General features: G+C 35.1%; 1 protein-coding gene across 1 annotated transcript; it reads left to right on the forward strand.

Moving 5' to 3' along the window:
- Positions 1 to 17,218: 17,218 nt before the first annotated feature.
- On the forward strand, positions 17,219 to 20,840 carry LOC147838575 (uncharacterized). The gene is made up of 7 exons (XM_087304523.1): positions 17,219 to 19,052; positions 19,394 to 19,488; positions 19,588 to 19,638; positions 19,757 to 20,135; positions 20,223 to 20,399; positions 20,489 to 20,577; positions 20,699 to 20,840. The coding sequence occupies exons 1-7, from the start codon at positions 18,071 to 18,073 to the stop codon at positions 20,717 to 20,719; spliced, it is 1,794 nt and encodes a 597-aa protein (XP_087160649.1). The 5' UTR covers positions 17,219 to 18,070; the 3' UTR covers positions 20,720 to 20,840.
- Positions 20,841 to 21,441: the final 601 nt, after the last annotated feature.

The raw sequence follows: 21,441 nt of genomic DNA on the forward strand, positions 1-21,441 counted from the left end.
CATTTATTTTCTACCTCCTGTCCATATATTTGAGATTATCTCAATCTCTGTCTTTCTAAACCCACATTATGCTGCAATATTTTATAGTACTTGAACCAAAGTACTTGAATTAATCTATTGTAATTACAATTAAAAATATTTGTATTTGTTCAAACTAATTATTTAAAATGAGCTGCAAAAACACAATAGTTGAGATTTTAATGTTTTTAATTTCAATCCACATATATTTGTTAAAAGTATTAAGTTAACTTAATCGATTTGTGTTGGTACAACATGAATGGACTGTGTGGAATCCAGCATTTTTATATAATAAGCAAATTACCCAATCAGGTCAACAAAACAGTCTGCAATTATACATATACTACACAAAAATGTTTGCTGTAGTATTTTTTTTTACTAGTAAACGGAGGTGAAGTTTAATATATACCCTATAGAAAATGTAGTACAACATTGGGTAATTTGAATAAATTAGGCTCTTACCATATAAAGATTTATCACAAGAGATTAATTCAAATACTTTTCCATTGTGAATGTGTTAATTGGTTCAAAAAACATTTACTATAACTATAAAGAATTTTTTCCCCCATGCATTTTAAATTTTTAATTGCACTCGGATTGTCTGTCTGTCCATCAATCTATTTGCACACAAAACACATTTATTTTCTACCTGTGATTATGACCTTCTGTCCGTATCTTAGGGATCATCTATCAATATTTCTCTGTAAGTCTTTCTATACCCACATGTTACAATATTTTATAGTATTTGAACTAAAGTACTTGAATCTGTTATGCTAATTCTATTAAGTATAGCCTACAATGCATATGCACAAAAAGTTTGCTTTAGTTTCTCTGGAGAAAGTCTAATTTGTTTTATTTTGGCTACAATAAAAGCAGTTTTATTTTTTTTTTATTACATTTTTTAAGGTCAACATAATTAACCACTTTCAGCTTTTTTTTTTTTTTTTACTGTCTACAGAACAAACTATCATTATACAGTAACTTGCCTAATTACCCTAACCTGCCTAGTTAACCTAGCTAACCTATTTAAGCCTTTAAATGTCACTTTAAGCTGTATAAGTGTCTTGAAAAATAACTTGTTATGATTTATGTTTTTTTTTCCTGTTTTTTCACCCTCCTCTCCGTTTGCTCAACCCTAGGTTTCTTATTGGTTTATTATTCTGTCCATCATCATTATGACGCTCTCTGGTTCCACCAATCCCAGGACGAGCCACAAGTATTTAAAGCCCTGTCAGTCCAGTGTGTGGGGTGCGCCCTGCCTCGGCGTACCCTTTGTGCTCCACGCAATTTGTTTGTGCAAATGCTTCGTCTATTTTGTGATCGCTCAGTTACTGTGATAATTCGAGTTGCTTGTTGAACTTTGTTGGCTTTAAGTAACATATGATGATGGTTGTGTGATTCTAAACTAAGATTTAGCGGACTTATCGGGTTTGTTTTGTTTTAGTTTAGATTGATGTTTTGTTAGATTAGTTTGAGTGTTTTGCCACCCGTGTATTTTTGAGTTTTGTAGTTTGATTAGTTTAGTTCGGGTGTCGTACACACTGAAGACCTCGGTTTTTATTTGTTTCTTTTTGACGCCTAGTTTAGACATTAGATTTAAGGATTGTTTTGTTTTGTTAATTTCTTTGATTTGGCTTGCACTCGTTTTTCTTGTTTAAAGATAATAATTATACATGTTTGTTTGTTTTTTTTCTCCCCCATTTATTATTGTTACATGTTTCAATTCAATTATAGAGTAAAAGCTTTAAATGAGAGTTACTGAATCTTGCCTCATTATTGATCTGTCGCACACATTACACCTGTCTCACTTAAATGTTACAGCATCCCACTTTAACATCATAAAACACGTAACATTTAATTGGTGGCAGCGGTGAGATTATATTTAAATTTATCTCTTTATGGGATGAGGTGAGACGATGTGTGTTTGACGGCGGATCAATTTTGAGTTTTGAGTGAACGAAGATTAGTGATTGCGTGGAGTTTTAGAGCATTATATCAGTATGGCTGAGTTTGATTTAAACAGTTTCGTTAGTGCACCATCTGTTGAACAATTGGATACCTTTCGAAAAGATGATTTATTAAAAATTGCTGAGCATTTCCAAATTAAAATTAGTAGACAACAGTTAAAGCGTGAAATAAAAGGAGTCATTGTCCGACATTTAAAGGAGCTGGGTTTATTGGTGCTGGCTGAAAGCTCACCTGGCGCTGACTATGTGTCTGCTGACTCTGCTCACATGGGTGCGGAGGAAGCGAGCGAAACAGCTGTTGCGGAGGGCTACGAAGCTAAAGCTGTTTTGCCGCCCTTCGAACCTTTTTCACCCTCAGAGGTTGAATCGGGAGGTGATGTGCGCCTCAAAACTCGCATTGCGAGACTCCAAAAAGAGGAGCGTGAGCGAGAGAGTCATGCTGAGAGAGAGCTGCGACTTGAGATCCGCAGGCTTGAAATAGAGGCGGAGACGCAAATCAAGTTGCGAGAGCTTGAACTGAATGCAGCCAGGCATGCACCTGTTTCTCCTGGCCAACTAGCGCAGAATGCGGCTCTTTCATCTGCCGTGACATCATCTGTCGGGACGTTTGATGTGAGTAAACATATTTCTCTTGTACCTCAATTTAGAGAGACTGAGGTTGACTCCTATTTTAATGTATTCGAACGAATTGCTTGCGCTTTGAAGTGGTCTAAGGAAGTTTGGCCTTTACTGTTGCAGTGCAGGTTAACAGGAAAAGCACAAGAGGTATGTTCTGCGTTGTCCTTAGAGGACAGCTTAAACTACGACGTTGTCAAAGCGGCAATTTTACGAGCGTATGAGCTCGTACCTGAGGCGTATAGACAGCGTTTTAGAATGCATAAGAAAAATTCTAATCAGACCTATGTTGAATTTGCGAGAGAAAAAGGTATATTGTTTGACAAGTGGTGCACAGCGAATAAAGTTTCCGATTTTCAAGCGTTACGTGAATTAATTCTCTTGGAGGAGTTCAAGAGTTGTATTCCGGAGCGTGTTGTAATTTATCTTAATGAACAGAAGGTAACTTCTCTGGCTCAAGCCTCCGTTTCTGCTGACGAATTCGCATTAACCCACAAAAATGTTTTTCTGTCAGCTCGTACTGAGAAAAATTCTGTTCCATCTGTTGAAAAAGATCAGTCTCGTTTGAAAAATAAAAATGCACAAATTCGAGAGGTAAGGGAGTGTTTTTATTGCCACAAAAACGGGCACATTATTTCTGAATGTTTATTGTTGAAACGTAAGCAGCAAAACGCCGGCACTAAGAGTGTTGCGTTTGTAAAGCCGGTTAGTGTGGAAAGTCGCGAGACTTGTGATGTCGCTTATCAACCTTTCCTTTTAGAGGGATTGATATCTAATGATGACAAGCCTGAGAATCAAATAAGGGTAAAAATGCTTCGTGACACTGGAGCAGGTTATTCTTTTATTACGGCTGATGTGTTGTCATCTTTGGAAAACACTTTCTGTGGTAGTTATGTGCTAGTTCGAGGGATTGAAATGAGCACAATCAAAGTCCCTGTTCATCAGATTTATTTAAAATCTGATTTGTTTACTGGCTTGGTTAAAGTTGGGGTACGTGAAAATCTACCTGTGAGAGGGGTTGATTTTATTCTTGGGAATGACATAGCTGGTGGGAGAGTTATGCCATTGCTTGAGGTTTGTGATAAACCTGACTTTTCTGTGTCCACTGATGAGCTGTCAGAGTTATCTGACGTTTTTCCCGTTTGCGCCATTACGCGCGCGCAGACTCGCAAATTTGATGATGCAGATGATTTGATCTCGACATTTATGGCTCCTACTATGTTGAATGATGAGTTGATTGATCCTGGTAAATCCGACGAAAAATCTAAAACGCCAAATGTTGAGAAAATAAAATTGCACGTGACTCGAGACAATCTGATTGCTGCTCAGAAAGATGATTTCTCTCTGCATAAATATTTTTCTTCTGTTGTTCCAGCAGATGCGGCGCGTGAAAGAAAAATCGCTTTCTATTTAGAGAACGGAGTGCTGATGCGTAGATGGTGCCCTGTTGCATCTGAAGCTGACTGGTATGGCGCAAGTCAAATTGTCGTTCCTACATGTTACCGGCAAACTGTTCTTTCTCTTGCTCATGACCATGATTTTTCCGGACACCTAGGTATTAAGAAAACTTATCACCGGATTTTAAAGCACTTTTTTTGGCCTCGACTTAAGACTGACGTGACAAAGCACTGTAAAACCTGTAAGGCGTGTTAATTTTCAGGCAAACCAAACCAGATTATTCCAAAAGCTCCATTGAGACCTATTCCGGCTTTAGGTGAGCCATTCGAGCATGTTCTGATTGACTGTGTGGGTCCTTTGCCTAAAACAAAAGCTGGCAATCAATATTTACTGACTGTCATGTGTGTAGCAACACGTTTTCCTGAAGCGTTTCCGTTAAGGAAAATAACTGCTTCTGTAGTGATTAAATCACTAGTAAAGTTCTTTTCTTTATTTGGACTGCCCAAAGTTGTGCAGTCTGATAGAGGAACGAATTTTATGTCTAATCTATTCGAACAAGTGTTAAACTCTAAAGATTTCCCACAGAACTTCAAGTGCATACCATCCAGAAAGTCAGGGAGCCTTGGAACGATTTCATCAGACTTTAAAATCAATGCTCAGGAAATATTGCTTTGAAACTGGTTAAGACTGGGATGAGGGGACACCTCTAGTTTTATTTGCTGTGAGAGAAGCCGTGCAGGAAAGTTTAGGATATAGCCCGGCAGATCTGGTGTATGCTCATTCAATTCGGGGCCCGATTAAGATGCTGAAAGAGGATATGTTATCTCAGGAGACTAGTGAAAAAACAAATGTGCTTGATTACGTAAGTAGATTTCGCGAACGTCTTCACAATGCTTGCTCTGCTGCAAAAGAAGCCTTAGTGAGTGCACAAATAACCATGAAATCTCACTTTGATCGGAAAACTGTTGTGCGCGATTTTAAAGAAGGCGATAAAGTGCTGGTTTTATTGCCTGTTGTTGGCTCTTCACTATCTTCACGTTTTTCGGGACCGTACGAGGTAATTAAAAAATTGAGTTGCACAGATTATGTAATTGGTACTCCGGATCGCCGCAAGAAAACTCGCGTGTGTCATGTAAACATGCTAAAAACTTATCATGTTCGAGAGACATCTAATAATGAGGCGAAATTAGACCAGCCGCTCTCTGATCACGAAGATGATGGCGTGAAAGTTAGACACACGTACGAACAATGTGCACGTTTTAAAAACTCCGAAATCCTGGCTGATTTAGATTCTTCTCTGTTTCATCTATCTGATGCTCAGAGATGTGACATTAAAGCGCTTATAGAGGCATTTCCTTTACTTTTTCGTGACGTTCCTTCTTGCACTACAGTATTGCAACACGATATTGATGTGGGTAATTCAGCCCCTGTGAAACAACATCCGTACAGAGTTAATGCCGTGAAACGTTCTGTGATGCAAACTGAAGTAAAATACTTGCGTGAGAATGGTTTAGCCAAACCAAGCTGCAGTCCGTGGAGTTCTCCATGTCTACTTGTGACTAAAAGTGACGGATCGGCGCGATTTTGTACAGACTATCGTAAGGTGAATGCTCTGACTGTACCTGATTGTTTTCCGTTACCACGCATGGAAGATTGCGTAGATGCACTTGGAACTGCTAAATTTGTCAGTAAGTTGGATTTACTCAAAGGTTTCTGGCAAATACCGTTATCTGATCGCGCATCGGACATCTCTGCTTTTGTAACCCCTGATGACTTCATGCAGTACTGCGTCATGGCATTCGGAATGCGTAACGCACCGTCAACATTCCAACGACTCATCAACACTGTACTTATGGGAGTGCGTAATTGTAATGCGTATTTAGATGATCTTGTGATCTATTCCACTGACTGGTCGGAACACGTTTCAACGCTTCGTGAAGTATTTATGCGTCTTGAGAAAGCATCGCTAACTTTGAATCTTGCCAAGTGCGATTTCGGGAAAGCCACAATAACATATTTGGGTAAAGAAGTGGGGCAAGGACAAGTGAAGCCTATTGGAGCGAAAGTGAGTGCTATCTCTGAGTTTCCAGTACCTACCACACGCAAGGAGTTGCGTAGATTTTTGGGAATGTCTGGTTATTACCGGAACTTCTGTAAATTTTTCCACTGTCGTTTCTCCTCTAACTTCCCTCCTTAGCCCTTCACGTGTGTTCCAGTGGTCTGATGAATGCCAGGCGGCCTTTGAAAGCGTCAAATCTTTACTATGCAGTGATCCTGTGTTGGCAGCACCAGTTTATGAGAAGGCTTTTACGCTGGAGGTGGACGCAAGCTCCGTGGGAGCGGGCGCGGTACTCATTCAGGAAGATACGCACGGTATAGAGCATCCAATTTGTTTTTTTTCACGCAAGTTTAATAAAGCACAATTAAATTATTCTACAATTGAAAAAGAAACATTAGCGTTACTACTGGCATTGCAGTACTTTGATGTCTATTTGAGTTCTAGTAATCTGCCCATAACTGTCTTCACAGATCATAACCCTGTGGTATTTCTGTCCCGTATGCACAATCAGAACCAACGGCTCATGCGCTGGTCTCTGATCGTTCAAGGTTACAACTTGATGATAAAACATAAAAAAGGATCAGAAAATGTACTGGCCGATGCATTATCTAGAGTGTGAAGAGGTTGAAAGTAAAATTTGTTAAAACTATATTGTTTTGGAATTTCATCCATTATAGTTTTATCTTAAGCAGGGGAGTGTTATGATTTATGTTTTTTTTTCCTGTTTTTTCACCCTCCTCTCCGTTTGCTCAACCCTAGGTTTCTTATTGGTTTATTATTCTGTCCATCATCATTATGACGCTCTCTGGTTCCACCAATCCCAGGACGAGCCACAAGTATTTAAAGCCCTGTCAGTCCAGTGTGTGGGGTGCGCCCTGCCTCGGCGTACCCTTTGTGCTCCACGCAATTTGTTTGTGCAAATGCTTCGTCTATTTTGTGATCGCTCAGTTACTGTGATAATTCGAGTTGCTTGTTGAACTTTGTTGGCTTTAAGTAACATATGATGATGGTTGTGTGATTCTAAACTAAGATTTAGCGGACTTATCGGGTTTGTTTTGTTTTAGTTTAGATTGATGTTTTGTTAGATTAGTTTGAGTGTTTTGCCACCCGTGTATTTTTGAGTTTTGTAGTTTGATTAGTTTAGTTCGGGTGTCGTACACACTGAAGACCTCGGTTTTTATTTGTTTCTTTTTGACGCCTAGTTTAGACATTAGATTTAAGGATTGTTTTGTTTTGTTAATTTCTTTGATTTGGCTTGCACTCGTTTTTCTTGTTTAAAGATAATAATTATACATGTTTTTTTTTCTCCCCCATTTATTATTGTTACATGTTTCAATTCAATTATAGAGTAAAAGCTTTAAATGAGAGTTACTGAATCTTGCCTCATTATTGATCTGTCGCACACATTACACCTGTCTCACTTAAATGTTACAGCATCCCACTTTAACATCATAAAACACGTAACAACTAGTAAAATATTATTTATTGTCATCATGGCAAAGATAAAATAAATCAGTTATTAGAGATGAGTTATTAAAACTATTATGTTTAGAAATATGTTAAAAAAACTCCCTGTTAAACAGAAATTGGGGGAAAAAATAAACAGAGGGCCAATAATTCTGACTTCAACTGTATATGTGTATATGTATGTATGTATGTATGTATGTATGTATGTATGTATGTATGTATGTATGGTCTCTAATAATAAATTTATTTTCTCTTCACCATGATGACAGTAAATAATATTTTACTAGATATTTTTCAAGACACTTCTATACAGCTTAAAGTGACATTTAAAGGCTTACCTATACTGTTAACCCTTACTGTAGATTATGCAGTAAATAACTGTAAAATAGCCAGTGTTTTGCTGTAATAAAAGGAAACAGTATTTTACAGTAAAAGGAGCAGGATTTGTATGAAATTTTGTAGTGCAAAGAATAAATTACAGTAATTTATTTTATGTACCCATTACAGATAGTTACTGTGATAATAAATGGTAAATTACTGCTCAACCATTATTACCCCATGTACTCTGATGCTTTATGTTGCTATAGCTATATATATATATATATATATATATATATATATATATATATATATATATATATATATATATATATATATATATATATAGTTCAGTTTTGGTATGTGTATGGTCAGTATTGAGGAGAAAGTGAGGCAATGCATTGATGATAAGATAAATTTCTCTGCAGCCATCTCTGTGTTTTCTTTGGTTCCTTTTATGTTTTTAACATTGAGTATCAGGAGTCAACCAATGTCAATGTCACAGAGCTAATTAAAAGGTAAAGATATCGACCTATATATTACCTATAGTAATATATATTACTATAGGTTTGGAACAACATGAGGATCAGATTATTATTATTATTTTTTTATTTGTTTGCTTTGGATGAAGTTTTTATATTTTTATTGTTTTTATTCAATGATATGTGCATGATTGTGATAAATGTAGGCAATTCCTTTGAAAATATGCTATGTACCAGGGATGTCAAACTCCTGAAAGGCCACAGCCCAGCAGAATTTAGTTCCAGCCCTGCTTCAACACACTACCTTTAGATTTAGTTTGATCAGGTGTGTTTAATTAGTATAACTGCACTGTTACTCTGGCTATTTTACAGTTATTTACTGCACAATCTACAGTGTTTTGCTGTAATAAAAGGAAACATTTATTATTTATTAACACATTATTTTACTGTAAAAGGAGTAGACTTTGTGTGAAATTGTGTAGTGCAAAAAATAAATTACAGTAATTTACTTTATGTACTCATTACAGATAGTAACTGACAATAAATAGCAAATTACTGTTCAACCATTACTGTCCCATCTTCTCTGATGGTTTATGTTGCTATTTATAGAGATGTGCATTTTGAAGGCAGAAATTAATGATTTAGGCATCACCACACACTCCCACGGGCTGTCTGTCTTCTAAACACAAAGGTGTTAGAAAGAGTTTTCAGAAAATGCTGGCCCTTTAAGGGAGCCAGGTGTTTGATTTGTTTACTGCTGAGTGTGCTCTATTCTCTGTCCATCAATTCAGATGTAGAGTCTGATATGTATTAGGCTTTAAATAAGAATCTACAACGAGTAAATAAAATGTGTTCAAATGTTTTTGAGGGTTTCTATAATAAGGCTGTGTTTTAAGTTATATTGTTGTTATCTTGAACTGTGTACTTGAAAGCTACATTGTTAGCTAGTAAGCCTCTCCTCATATAACTTCTTACATTACTTTTGTCTAAGTATATGTATTTATTGGATATTGGATTTTGCATACTGCCATAATGTACAGATGCTAACAGTTGTATGTATCTTTCTGGCAACTAAGCCAAAATTAAATTCCATCATCTTGGTAAGGTAACATGTGCACATCATCACAGGGAATTACAAAAACATGATACACATAGCCATCCACACACAAAAGCTCCACTGTCAGGTCACAGGTTGTGAGTTTGTTGCCAAGTATTTTTCAGAGCAGTGTTTCCACCTATGAATTTATATTAGAAACAATAAAAGTTTGTTGTCATGAGATAATTATAACAATAAAAGATTGGATCCTTTGGTTTTTCGATGTTGCCAACTTTATTTTTATTTTTTATAATTATTTGAAACTTTTTATTGAGATTTGACACAGTTTTTAATTACTTAAAACTTTAAAATTTAAAATAATTATGTCGTGTTTTTTGCTGTTCATTTGCTGATCTACCTTCCTGCAGATTCCAGTTGCTATCCATATCAAACACACCTAAACCAATTAATTAGGACCTAAACACCACTTGATAATTACAGGCAGGTGTGTTTGATATGGGTAGCAACTGAAATCTGCAGGAAGGTAGATATCCAGGAACCGGATTGAGCACCCCTGCTATATACCATGGGGGTCAAACTCCAAGTTCCTGGAGAACTGCAGCAGCAGAATTTAGTACCCACCCTGCTTCAACATTACATGTAGATTTCTAACAAGCCTTAATTAGTTTGATCAGGTGTGTTTAACAAGAGTAACAGCTTAAAGTCCCGGTCACACTGCACTTTTCTCCCAATAGACTTCGATTCATACGCATGTGAGTACTGCAGACCTGGAATAATAGCTCATGCGACAAATTTCATAATTCGCAGCATTGGAAAGTTCAAGCTTGGAGAACGCTGACATGCAAAATCACATCATGTGATTGCTTGATACCAATCAAAGATCAAAACGTGACCTCTCTGGCTTGCTTTTTCAATCTCTAATTATTTTGTTGAATTCCACTACTCGCGTTGTTTAATTCCACTTCGCAGTGCAGTATGACAGAATTTCGCATGCTCAAACGTTAATGTGACCGCAGCCTCACTGTGCAGACCTGTAATCTGCAAGACAATAATTATATCTGCTGATTTCTTAATTTTGTTCTACTTTTTCTGTTATTTATTTGTTTGGTGCCAAAACAATAAAATAAATTTGTCTGAAAAATGTTATGCCTTCTATTTTTTTAATAACAGCTAAGAATACTGATTAATTTTAGTAACACTACAATAACTATATATTACATACTATTAATGTGTATGCAGTATAATGCTGTGATTTGTAACACTACAATACAGTAATTAACTGTACACAGTTTCCAGTTAGTTACCACTGCTGCTCTATTACAGTAATTAACTGGCAACAAAGTTGCCAGCTACTCACTGTATCGGTTCAGTTACAGTAAATAACTGGCAACACTGGTTCAGTTACAGTAATTAACTGGCAACACTGTTGCCAGTTACTTACTGTAACTGAACCTTTACAGTGAGTGGCTGGCAACAGTGTTGCCAGTATTCTACTGTAAAATCAACCCGGTAAGGTCTAACAGTGTATTTAGCCTTTCAGTATAGGCCTACAGCAAAATAGAAAGAGTTTGGCCTCATAAAACAATCCCCCAAACAGCTGTCAAAATTTACCAAAAACGATACATTTTATTCTGTTACTAATTGATATATATATATATATATATATATATATATATATATATATATATATATATATATATATTCATCACAATGGAAAATATTTTTGTGTTTAGAATATTCATTAGTGATGCATGCAATGATTACAGAATAACAAAAAAAAAATGCAAAGAATGGCAATGGCAATTTGAAACTTATTATAAATATCCTCAATGTACAGTGTTGTAGATCTCAGATGAGCGGACTGCTGGAAGAGGATGGGGTGGGGTTTTTCTTGCTTTTATTATTTATTATTATAATTATTTTATTATTTATAAAATTTTCTTAGTTTTCATTTCAAATAAAAATAAATTTATATTTACCCCGCACTGGCTATTCTACTTGTTGCTCTTTACATAGGCCTATCTATCCATCTACATTGTGATTGAACACTGGTAATCCAGATTTAGTGATCCTAAAAAGTTCCTATCCGGATCAGAATGATCCAATCCAATGTTGCTTTGAAAAACTGGCTCAAAAAGTAAGCTGGATTACGTGATCACGGATTGCAAAAACAGGATTACTAAATCTGGATCAATTTTATCCAGATTAAACCTTTTGAAAAACCGGGCCCAGATGCAAAAAGCTCTCGAGTAAAAAATGTTCAGAGCAAACGTATTTCTGCCACGTGTCGCGTGCACTGATCCACACGTGAGTCCAATTGCGCTCTTACAGCTGGAAAATTAAAACAAAACCTTTGTTGCAGCACATTATAAAATCACGACCCGTATCTCCAAAACAAATCTTATTCTTTTCCCACTTCTTTTGGCAACCCAACATGGCGTCTATCTGCCGTCTGAACACTGTTTCAGGTACAAACAGTCTTGTAAGCTAGCTTTCATATTAATGAAGTTGCACGGCATACACAATAGAGCGCACTGATTGGTTTGAACCAAGTCTCTCATGAATGAATGCAGCACACTCAGAGACGTCACAAGGTACTCCCAGGTACAGACATAAAGTCTACACACTAGATTACACGCTAAGATCTCATGACTGTGACGCAGCTTCAAAAAATTAGTTTCTAACTGGAAGTATAAATTTGCTCGAAATTAGGCGAAAACAAACGATTTTCACTTTTTAGTGAAATATTTGTGTCCTAATAGTGTTTTTAGCAGTGTGGGACACATACAGTATACGACCGTCAACAGCTCAAAAAAAAAATGTTTTACTGTTTTGTGAGCCTGTAAGTGCAAGTACTTAAATAATTTTATATTTAGTTCATTACTATAACCTTTTAAGCGAATTCTACTTTTTTGTAGACAAAGTTTATTGGATGAATAACTGTAAGTACAATAGAGTTTTTGTCTGATCCTGCACCTGCTCCCAACCTGACTTACTGTTCAGGCTATGGCATTTTCTCGTGGCTGCAGTTGCAGGACACTTCTGGTGAGTATACTGTAAACATTTCACCCAGTTTTTATTTTCGGCTGTTTGTGAATACAGGAAAACACTGTTTTAAGTATGTTTCGCTTAAAATGTATACTAAATAGTTCATGGGAGCTGTTAATGTAGACAAATGAGACACGCGATTATATTTAGAAGGACCAACTGAATTATTCTTTTTCTTTTTTCTCCACACAGATATTGTGAGGTGTTATTTATTAGCTTGTTAAAGCTACTTGTAGTGTAAGTAAATAATATGTTTAAATTTTGTTCTAAACTTTATTTTATTTCATTGAATACCAGGGGACTTAAAGACAGTATTAAGAGAAAAGCAATATTCTTATTTTGCAAAAGTCAACAGGCACAATGTATATTTTTACAAGAGACACATTCCAGCGCAGAGGACTCAACCTTCTGGAGAAACCAATGGGGTGATACTATACTGTTTAGTCATGGAACTATAGATCTGCTGGCGTAGTCATATGCTTGAATAACTGTCCTGGTAAAGTAGTTAAAGTGAAAGAAGATAAGGATGGACACTGGATTGCTGCAGTTTTGATGATTGAAGGTACTCCACTGATTCTTCTAAATGTTTACGGATATAATGGTCAATATAAAAAGAGAATTTTGCTGGAATGCATTTCAGAAACTATTAGAGAGTTGAAAACATTTTTCCCAACTGAAAATATGTTGGTGACTTTAATTGTGTCCCTGATAATTGGATGGATAGATTTTCAACAAAATACGGTTATTATGAAATGAATGTATTACAAATGTTTGTATTAATACTTCCCTAATAGACGTTTGGAATCATGTTAACCCTGAAGTAAGGCAATATTCATGGATTAGACCCAATGGAAATTGTAAATCAAGAATAGATTTTTGGTTGGTAACCCAAGAAATTTTTAAATATGTTTTGCAAGCTAAAATCTCTGCAGCTCCTACAACTGATCATTGTGTAATAACTGTCACACTGATCCCAGGCTCTGAAAGAACATGTAGGCAAAAATATTGGAAATTTAATGCAAACTTGTTAAAAGAAGAATATTTTTGTGACATGGTTAAAAAAATCTTATATTCAATCATGACAAATGATGAGATAAAGTGAGAATGTACTCAATTAATTATGGTAAAATATTGTGTAATAAGCAAAAAGAATTAGAAAAACAGCTGATAAAAGACATTAATGATTGTTGTAAAAAGGATTTATCATTAGAACCTAATAAAGAGGAAATGATTAGATTACAAACTAAATTAGACGATTTCTACTTAAATAGGGCACAAGGGGCATTTATACGATCTAGAGCAAAATGGATGGAAGTTGGTGTAAAAAACAGCTCTTATTTTAGTAGATTAGAAAAAAAGTAGACAGAAATGCAATTACCACCTTAAATCCAAATAATAAAATTGTAACTGATCCAAAAGAAATAAGTAATGAGATTTTTAAATTTTATCAAAGCCTATATTCATCATCATTTTCCATAAAAGATTCTGAGAATTTCTTCAAAAATTCTATAATTTTATTCCTAAAATTGATGAAGATTTTAAAATGATATGTGACTCTGATTTAAAAATTGAAGAACTTGATGCTGCTATTAAAAAAATGGCTTTAGGTAAATCACCAGGTCAAGATGGACTTGCAACTAACTTTTATCTTTTTTTCTGGAATGATATGAGAGAAATGCTCTTTAAAGCACTAAAAGAATGTTTAGAAAGTAATACACTACTAACTACAATGAAACAGGCTATAATTATTTTAATACCTAAACCAAAAAAGACAACACTCTTATTGATAATTTAAGACCAATTACTTTACTTAACATTGATTACAAAATATTCACTCATGCATTAGCTAGTAGACTTAAAGGTGGTATAGGTAAAATTATTAGTGATACACAATCTGGGTTTCTTCCAAATCGACTAATACATAATAACATTCGCATGGTGTTAGATTTATTAGACTATTCACATTTGATAGAGGATGATGGTATAATACTATTTCTGGATTTTCTAAAAGCTTTTGATAAACTTGAACACCCTTTTGTTTTTCAGTCTCAACAATATTTTGGGTTTGGGACAAAATGTATTAATATTCTTTCAATGTTGACAATATAACAAATAACAAGTGCTGTTTTACTTCAATCGGGTACTACAAAGAGATTTGATATCAGAAGGGGAATACGACAGGGAGATCCAGTCAGCCCCCTTCTTTCTTACTTGCTGCCGAATTATTAGCACTGTATATTAAAAATATTAAGCTATTAAAAGTAGCTGATGATACAACTTGATTTCTGAAGGACTCTAATCAAATACCGATTGCCTTAAAGTATATATCATTGTTTTCTAATGCTTCAGGGTTACATTTAAATTTGAAAAAATGTGAGATTCTAACTCTTCACAATAATACATAAAATTCATTGTATAATATCCCAATTAAAAGCTAAATAACATACTTGGGAATAACTATTACAAAAAATTTTAGGGACAGGGAAAATAATAATATTCATACTGTTGTACAGAAAAATAAAAAAAAAACATTAAGTAGCTGGTTACAAAGAAATATTTCAATTTTGGGGAGAATATTATTAACAAAAATGGAAGCAATATCCAGATTAATCTATCCAGCATTTTCCTTAGGTGTACCAGAAAGATGTATTAAACAAATTAACAGAGTTCATTATGAGTTTATTTTGAACAATAAGCAACATTTAATTCCAAAAAATGATTTGGTAAAGTTATCAGAGGAAGGGGAGTTAAATGTTATTGATTTTGGCGTTATAAATGGAGTAATGAAGTTAAAATGGTTACAAAGCTTTGTTAAAGATGAACCGTCTTTATGGTTTAGCATCCCTTTTCATATTTTTCAAAGGATGGGAGGAATTTCTTTTTTCTAAAATGTGATTTTGACTTACTAAAATTGCCATTTAAATTGTCTGGTTTTCATGCAGAAGTGTTACTATATTGGAAGATGTTGTACAAGCACAATTTTACTCCACATAATGTTATCATTTGGAATAACAGGTGTGTTTTTCTACATGACAGGAAATCTTTATTTTTTAAAGACTGGTTTGACAAAGGAATTTGGAATGTAATTCATTTAATGGATGATGATGGTAATATGTTGAGCTATGATCATTTTAGGTTAAAATTCAATTTTAATTGTGCACATAGAGAATTCTCTTTGGTTGTCAAAGCTATTAATGTAGCTTTGAGAAATTTAGTTAAAGGGATAGTGCAATACTCCTCTGTAATACCTACACTAGTTGATTTGTTTATAAATAATTATTCATTTTTGGATATTAAACGTAACAACAAGGTCTTGAGATCACTACTGACAAAAGAATATTTTCCTCTTCCTGTTAAAAGAAAAGTTTTATCTGAGAGATTTTCTAAAGCGAACACTATTGAAATTAGAAAAAGATACCTGTCATTTCCCTTGTTACCTAAAATGAACGAAGTACATTTCAAAACAATTAATGACATCTATCCATGTAACGAATTTCTTAGAATAAGATTTCATTTAGACAGTAATGCTTGTATTTTTTGCTTGAAAGATATAGAATCACATGAACATCTTTTTTTATAGTTGTTCCAGTGTCAAATCCTTTTGGGACAGATTGTATTAGTGGTTGATAACTAAAAATGTAACACCTGCGTTTGACTATCACATTGTCAAATTTGGCATTTTTATGAAAAACAAGGAAGTTGAATTTCTATGTAATAATATGTTGATTGTAGCAAAATTTTATATACACAAATGTAGATTTGTTAAAGTTTCTCCTTGTTTCAAAGCATTTACAAATGATTTCAATATGTTATATAAATCTATAAAACAAGTAAAAACAAAAGGTGCCTTAAAGCTCTCTAAGCTTTTGTCAACATATATGGACTGACCCCTCTTAATGTAATGTATTTTCTTTTGTATTATTTAAGGTTTATTTTTATGTTATTATTAATTTGTACTGTTTTGTTTATTATATGCTGCTTGGATATAATGATATATATGTTTAACAATGGAAGTTGAAAATGCCTGTTTGTTATTTGAAGTTTAAATAAAAAAAAAAAAGTTCGTCAAGAGAATAATAAAATACGAGATTGCTAGAATATAAATGTGTCACTGTGGTAATGGATATACACAATTTATCAATATATATAAACATGTAGCCTATCAAAAAATAGAAGTGCAAGTCATTGATGATATTTTAAGCATGAGGATTAAAATAACAGCCATACTTATTAGGGTCGAGTCAAACCATTCATTTATACATTCATTAAAGAATTTAACCATACAAAATGTCAACCTCAACACTGTCAGTGAAACATATACACACGCACGCAGTACAATGAAGAATGAATGAATAAATTAGGAGCAAAAATATTATGTCAATAGAAAAAAAAGCATGCATCCAAAATCAAAAGAATGCTGAGTTTATACGAAGAACGAAACCGGCAAAAATAAATAAATAATAATAAATACGCAAATATATAACGAAATTGGAGAATAAATCCATACATTTCTGCAAAAATAAAATAAAGAATAACAAAATACGCGCATATATACATAAATAAGCATTGAAATCTATAAATTCCTGTATAAATAAAATAATTAATAAATAAATACGCAAATAAATAAATAAGTAAATAAATCCATAAATGCAGGCATAAATATTTTTTTTATAAATAAATAAATACGACTGATAAATAAACAAATAAATAAATGTCTTCATAAACAAAAATGAATAAAAACGAAAATATATAAATAAATAAGTAAATAAATTCTGCATAAATAAAACAAAGCATAAATAAACAAGAAAATATAAATTACTACATAAATAAAACATTAAATAAATAAAAAAAGCAATTATAAAAATAAATGAGTAAAAAAGTTCACAGTTTCCTGCATAAATAAAGCAAATAAATATGCAATGTATTTATTTATTGTTTTATTTATGCAGGCATTTATGAATTTATTTATTCATTTATTTATTTATTTGTTTACTTATTTATTTATAGTTTTTGAAGGTTTCGTCCTCTATAGGTTTTTTTTCCTAGGGTGCGAATATCCATGTTGCAGATGCGGATAGATAATGATAAATTGATTGATAAATTGTGCAAAAGAAATAATAACGAAGTAAATAGAAGTGTCTAGCATTTTACAATCCTATATTAAAGAGATTCAGACGTTTTAAATCATTTGGTAAATTTAGGTCCATTCGAATTTTGTTATAAATAAATATATGTAATATAATGTATACTAGTGAAAGTAAAATAGTGAAAAACAAATGTTTTTAATGATTTTTTTATTGTTACAACTGTTTATTTGAATTCATTTCGAGTTTTAGTTTGTTGTAAAACTGACGCAGAATTAATTTCATGAAGGCGTAACGCTGGTCTATGCCTGTTTACCGGGCAGCCGCTTGCATACAGGCTATGAGTATGTGTGATCAGTTATTGATTGATTATAAGGCATATACTTTATGCAAAAAAAATATGGCACTTTCAAATGGCCACAGAAACGCTCCACAGAAACGGCCCAGCCTGCGTCACATTTAGAATTGAATGTGAATGTTCGAAACGGTGACATCATAGCTAAGAGAATGCGAATGCAACTCTGACTTTGGCATTCTGCGGTTAAACTAGTTGAGCGATGGGTCAGCGTAATTGTCGTTGCAAAAAGGCAAACAATGATTTTGAGCGTGTGCACGTTTACCATCACGATGCACCGCCACAGCTCACCAATTTGGTGGAAGCTCATAAACATCCTGTTGGCGTAGGTGAAGATAGTGCGAGTGAGGGGAAAAATAAAAAGAGAAAGGAGGCCAACCGTAAAAAGAAAAGAAGGTTCAAGTTGTGGCGGTGGTTCTCCTGTCTGAGAGCTGCTGAAAAAAATAGTACACTTCAGGTTGATGGAGAGGCTCAGGACACTGGGGCAACTGCAGCACCACCTGAAGTACAACCTTCCTCCTCTTCAGGTGACGGATCTCTACAGCAGGCCATTCATACTGTAGAGCTCAATCTTCAGGAACCTTCAGCCAGTGACCCTGAAGTCTATCCAACAGTAAAGAAACATCTTACTGTTCAACCTGATGTCCTCCGTTCTCCAGTTCTGAGCAGCAATACTGCTCAGACTTCATTCGACTGGAACTTTGACATCACCCAGACTCCATTGCTTAGTCCTGACTATTGTGATGAAGCCGAAAGCTTAGCTCACACCTTATCTGACTGGAGCATTGATTCTGGCCTGGCTCTAGCACGCACCACATCAAGGTGGAGCAATGATTTCACTAAGACTTCAGCACACACCATGTCAGATTGGAGCATTGATAAGATCAAAACTCCAACACGCACCACATCAGATTGGAGTACTGACGCTACCCGGACTCCGGTACACAAAGTGTCAGTCTGGAGTATTGATGTCACCCAGCCTCCATTTCACTCATCCACTTCTGATTGTTGTAACAATGCCACTGAGATTCCAGTCCCCGATGCTTCCGAGGGGAGTGCCAATTTCCCTCAGATTTCACAGCACACAACGTCAGACTGGAGCATCAATGGTGGTCAAACTCCAGTCTGCACACAGGCCTCTGTTTCAAAACAAATAGAGAATAATGGAAAGATGACAAGTCAGGGTAAGTTGACTGTCCCTTAAACACACACACACACACACACACACACACACACACACACACACACACACACACACACACACACACACACACACACACACACACACACACACACACACACACCTGCAATACTATATCAGGCCATTTTAATGTTTCCATTTGTGACCCTGGACCACAAAACCAGTCTTAAGTTATACATTTTTGGCAATAGGTAAAACTAAAGCTTATTTATTCAACATTCAGACCTCATTTTCAAAAAATGTACACTGATTAAGTAAAACATTTTGTCCTGTTTTACACTGGTTGATATTTCATATTACTTAACCTTGGTTTTGTTTTAATAGTCATCAATTCTTGCCACTATCTGATCGATGACATGCTGGGTGAAGGATCCTTTGGAACTGTGTACAAGGGGCGACGTCTACACGATGACTTAAAGGTGCCTTTCATTTTCCTGGATAGGATAAATAGTAACAAATACAATATGTTAGCTGTACAATCATTCTTACATACACTTTGCTTATTTCTTGTTTATTAGGTGGCAGTGAAATTTGTCACAAAGACGGAAGATGTGGAATACATACGTATCGTAAGTGATTTCTCATAAGACAAGCTACTGTTGTCGAAATTTTGTGAAATTATGATTCAATTCATAATCTATAGAAGATATATCTATCTAAACATCATAAAAAATGTATTTCCTGTAGTCGGGTCATTCAGAGCCCTTTCCTCTTGAAGTTGCACTTCTCATCCTCGCCCATGGAGTATCCAGCGTTCCAGAAATAATCCAGCTTCTGGACTGGCAGGACCAGGAGGACCATTATATAATGGTGTTGGAATACCCTTCACCCTGTGAGGACCTATATGCTTTCACAGAAAGCTATGGAGGATCCATAAGTGAAGGTTTAGCGCGTGTTGTTATGCAGCAGGCAACTCAAGCTGCATACATGTGCTGCCGCAATGGTGTTCTACATCGCGATATCAAACTTGAAAATCTACTAATCAACAAGGAGACTCATAAAGTCAAATTAATAGACTTTGGGTGTGGAGACCTTCTCAAGAAATTACCCTACGATACATTTGCCGGTATGTATTAACCCTTAAGCTGTGAAAAACGATATTCTGAATTTATAGCAACAAATGCTAATTGATGCAAAAATCTTTTACCTTTAGGCACCCTTGAGTACTGCCCCCCAGAGTTTGAGGAAACGGGTGAATACAATGGGAAGCCGGCAACAGTCTGGTCCCTTGGCATCCTCTTGTTTGTATTGGTGTGTGAGGACTTTCCCAACCCTCAAGAACTGCACATGATCAATGAGAACAACTTCTCCAAAGCTGGCTTGTCCGATGGTAAGCTCTTTATTTCAAAGACTCTTACATGCAACATCAAAGGAGGTGTGAAGTTCAAGGTAAACAGATGTTTCAACTGTTTTTCACAGAATGCTGTCAGTTGATTAGTTGCTGTCTCCAGCAAAAGCCAGAGCAGCGGATTCAATTAAAAGAGATTCTTCTCCACGAATGGTTCAAGGTATGAAGCCTAAGCAGAGTATTTTGGGAGGGTTAATTCAAACACAAGACTATGGATGTTAGCTTAGAGAATATTAGATTTGGATTGACTTTTGATAAACTAATTGCTGTTTTTATTTTAGGACACCAACCTGGAGAACTGAAGAACAGCCACCCTACATGTTATTGTCTTGAGAGGAACGTTTCAGGCTGTTTGAGGCAGGAAATCTTGAGCAGGAGGTGGCTCCTCTCAAAACAAACAATAAAACATATGCATTAATTGAACTCTTGTGAAGAGTATTATTTGACAAAAACAATTCTAGGAGAGCACATATTTACATAGTACTGTGAATCTTGTTTCTGTCATGTATGATAAGTATGCAATGCATTTCTTGTGTCATGCTATTCTTACAGTAAAAAAGATGACTAGAGGCTGCATATTGACACAATAAACGTGTCAAAAAAGTCACCAACACAAAACAGCTGATGATAAACATCATTTTAAGCTGTAAAATGACATCACATTTCCACTCTGAAAATGAATATTTAAAATAACAGACACTTCCCTGCCACATGTATTTGTTCTTCAGACATCTCACCAAGCAATGAGACGTTTAAATGCTGTCTAATAGACTCTAAACGTCTGGCCAAAAGAAGGCTAAATTTGGGTAGGCAGTGCAAATCTATATGGCTACTTGATGACTTGATTTATAGATAATTATTCATTCATTCATTTTCCTTCGGCTTAGTCCCTTTATTAATCAGGGGTTGCCACAGCGGAAAGATCTGCTAACTTATCCAGTATATGTTTTACACAGCAGATGTCCTTCCAGTCACAACCAAGTAAACTCCTATACACTCACATTCACACACATACACTATGGCT

Source organism: Danio rerio, chromosome 22 (assembly GCF_052040795.2).
Source record: "Danio rerio strain M-AB ecotype USA chromosome 22, GRCz13ab, whole genome shotgun sequence".
Lineage (NCBI taxonomy): Eukaryota > Metazoa > Chordata > Actinopteri > Cypriniformes > Danionidae > Danio > Danio rerio.

What these genes read in the sequence shown, in the direction of transcription:
- LOC147838575 (XM_087304523.1), top strand. Translation starts at nt 18,071, where the DNA reads ATGGGTCAGCGTAATTGTCGTTGCAAAAAGGCAAACAATGATTTTGAG. An exon ending in TGGAAAGATGACAAGTCAGG is followed by an intron (nt 19,053 to 19,393) that starts GTAAGTTGACTG and finishes TTGTTTTAATAG; the next exon opens with TCATCAATTCTTGCCACTAT. An exon ending in CAAAGCTGGCTTGTCCGATG is followed by an intron (nt 20,400 to 20,488) that starts GTAAGCTCTTTA and finishes TGTTTTTCACAG; the next exon opens with AATGCTGTCAGTTGATTAGT.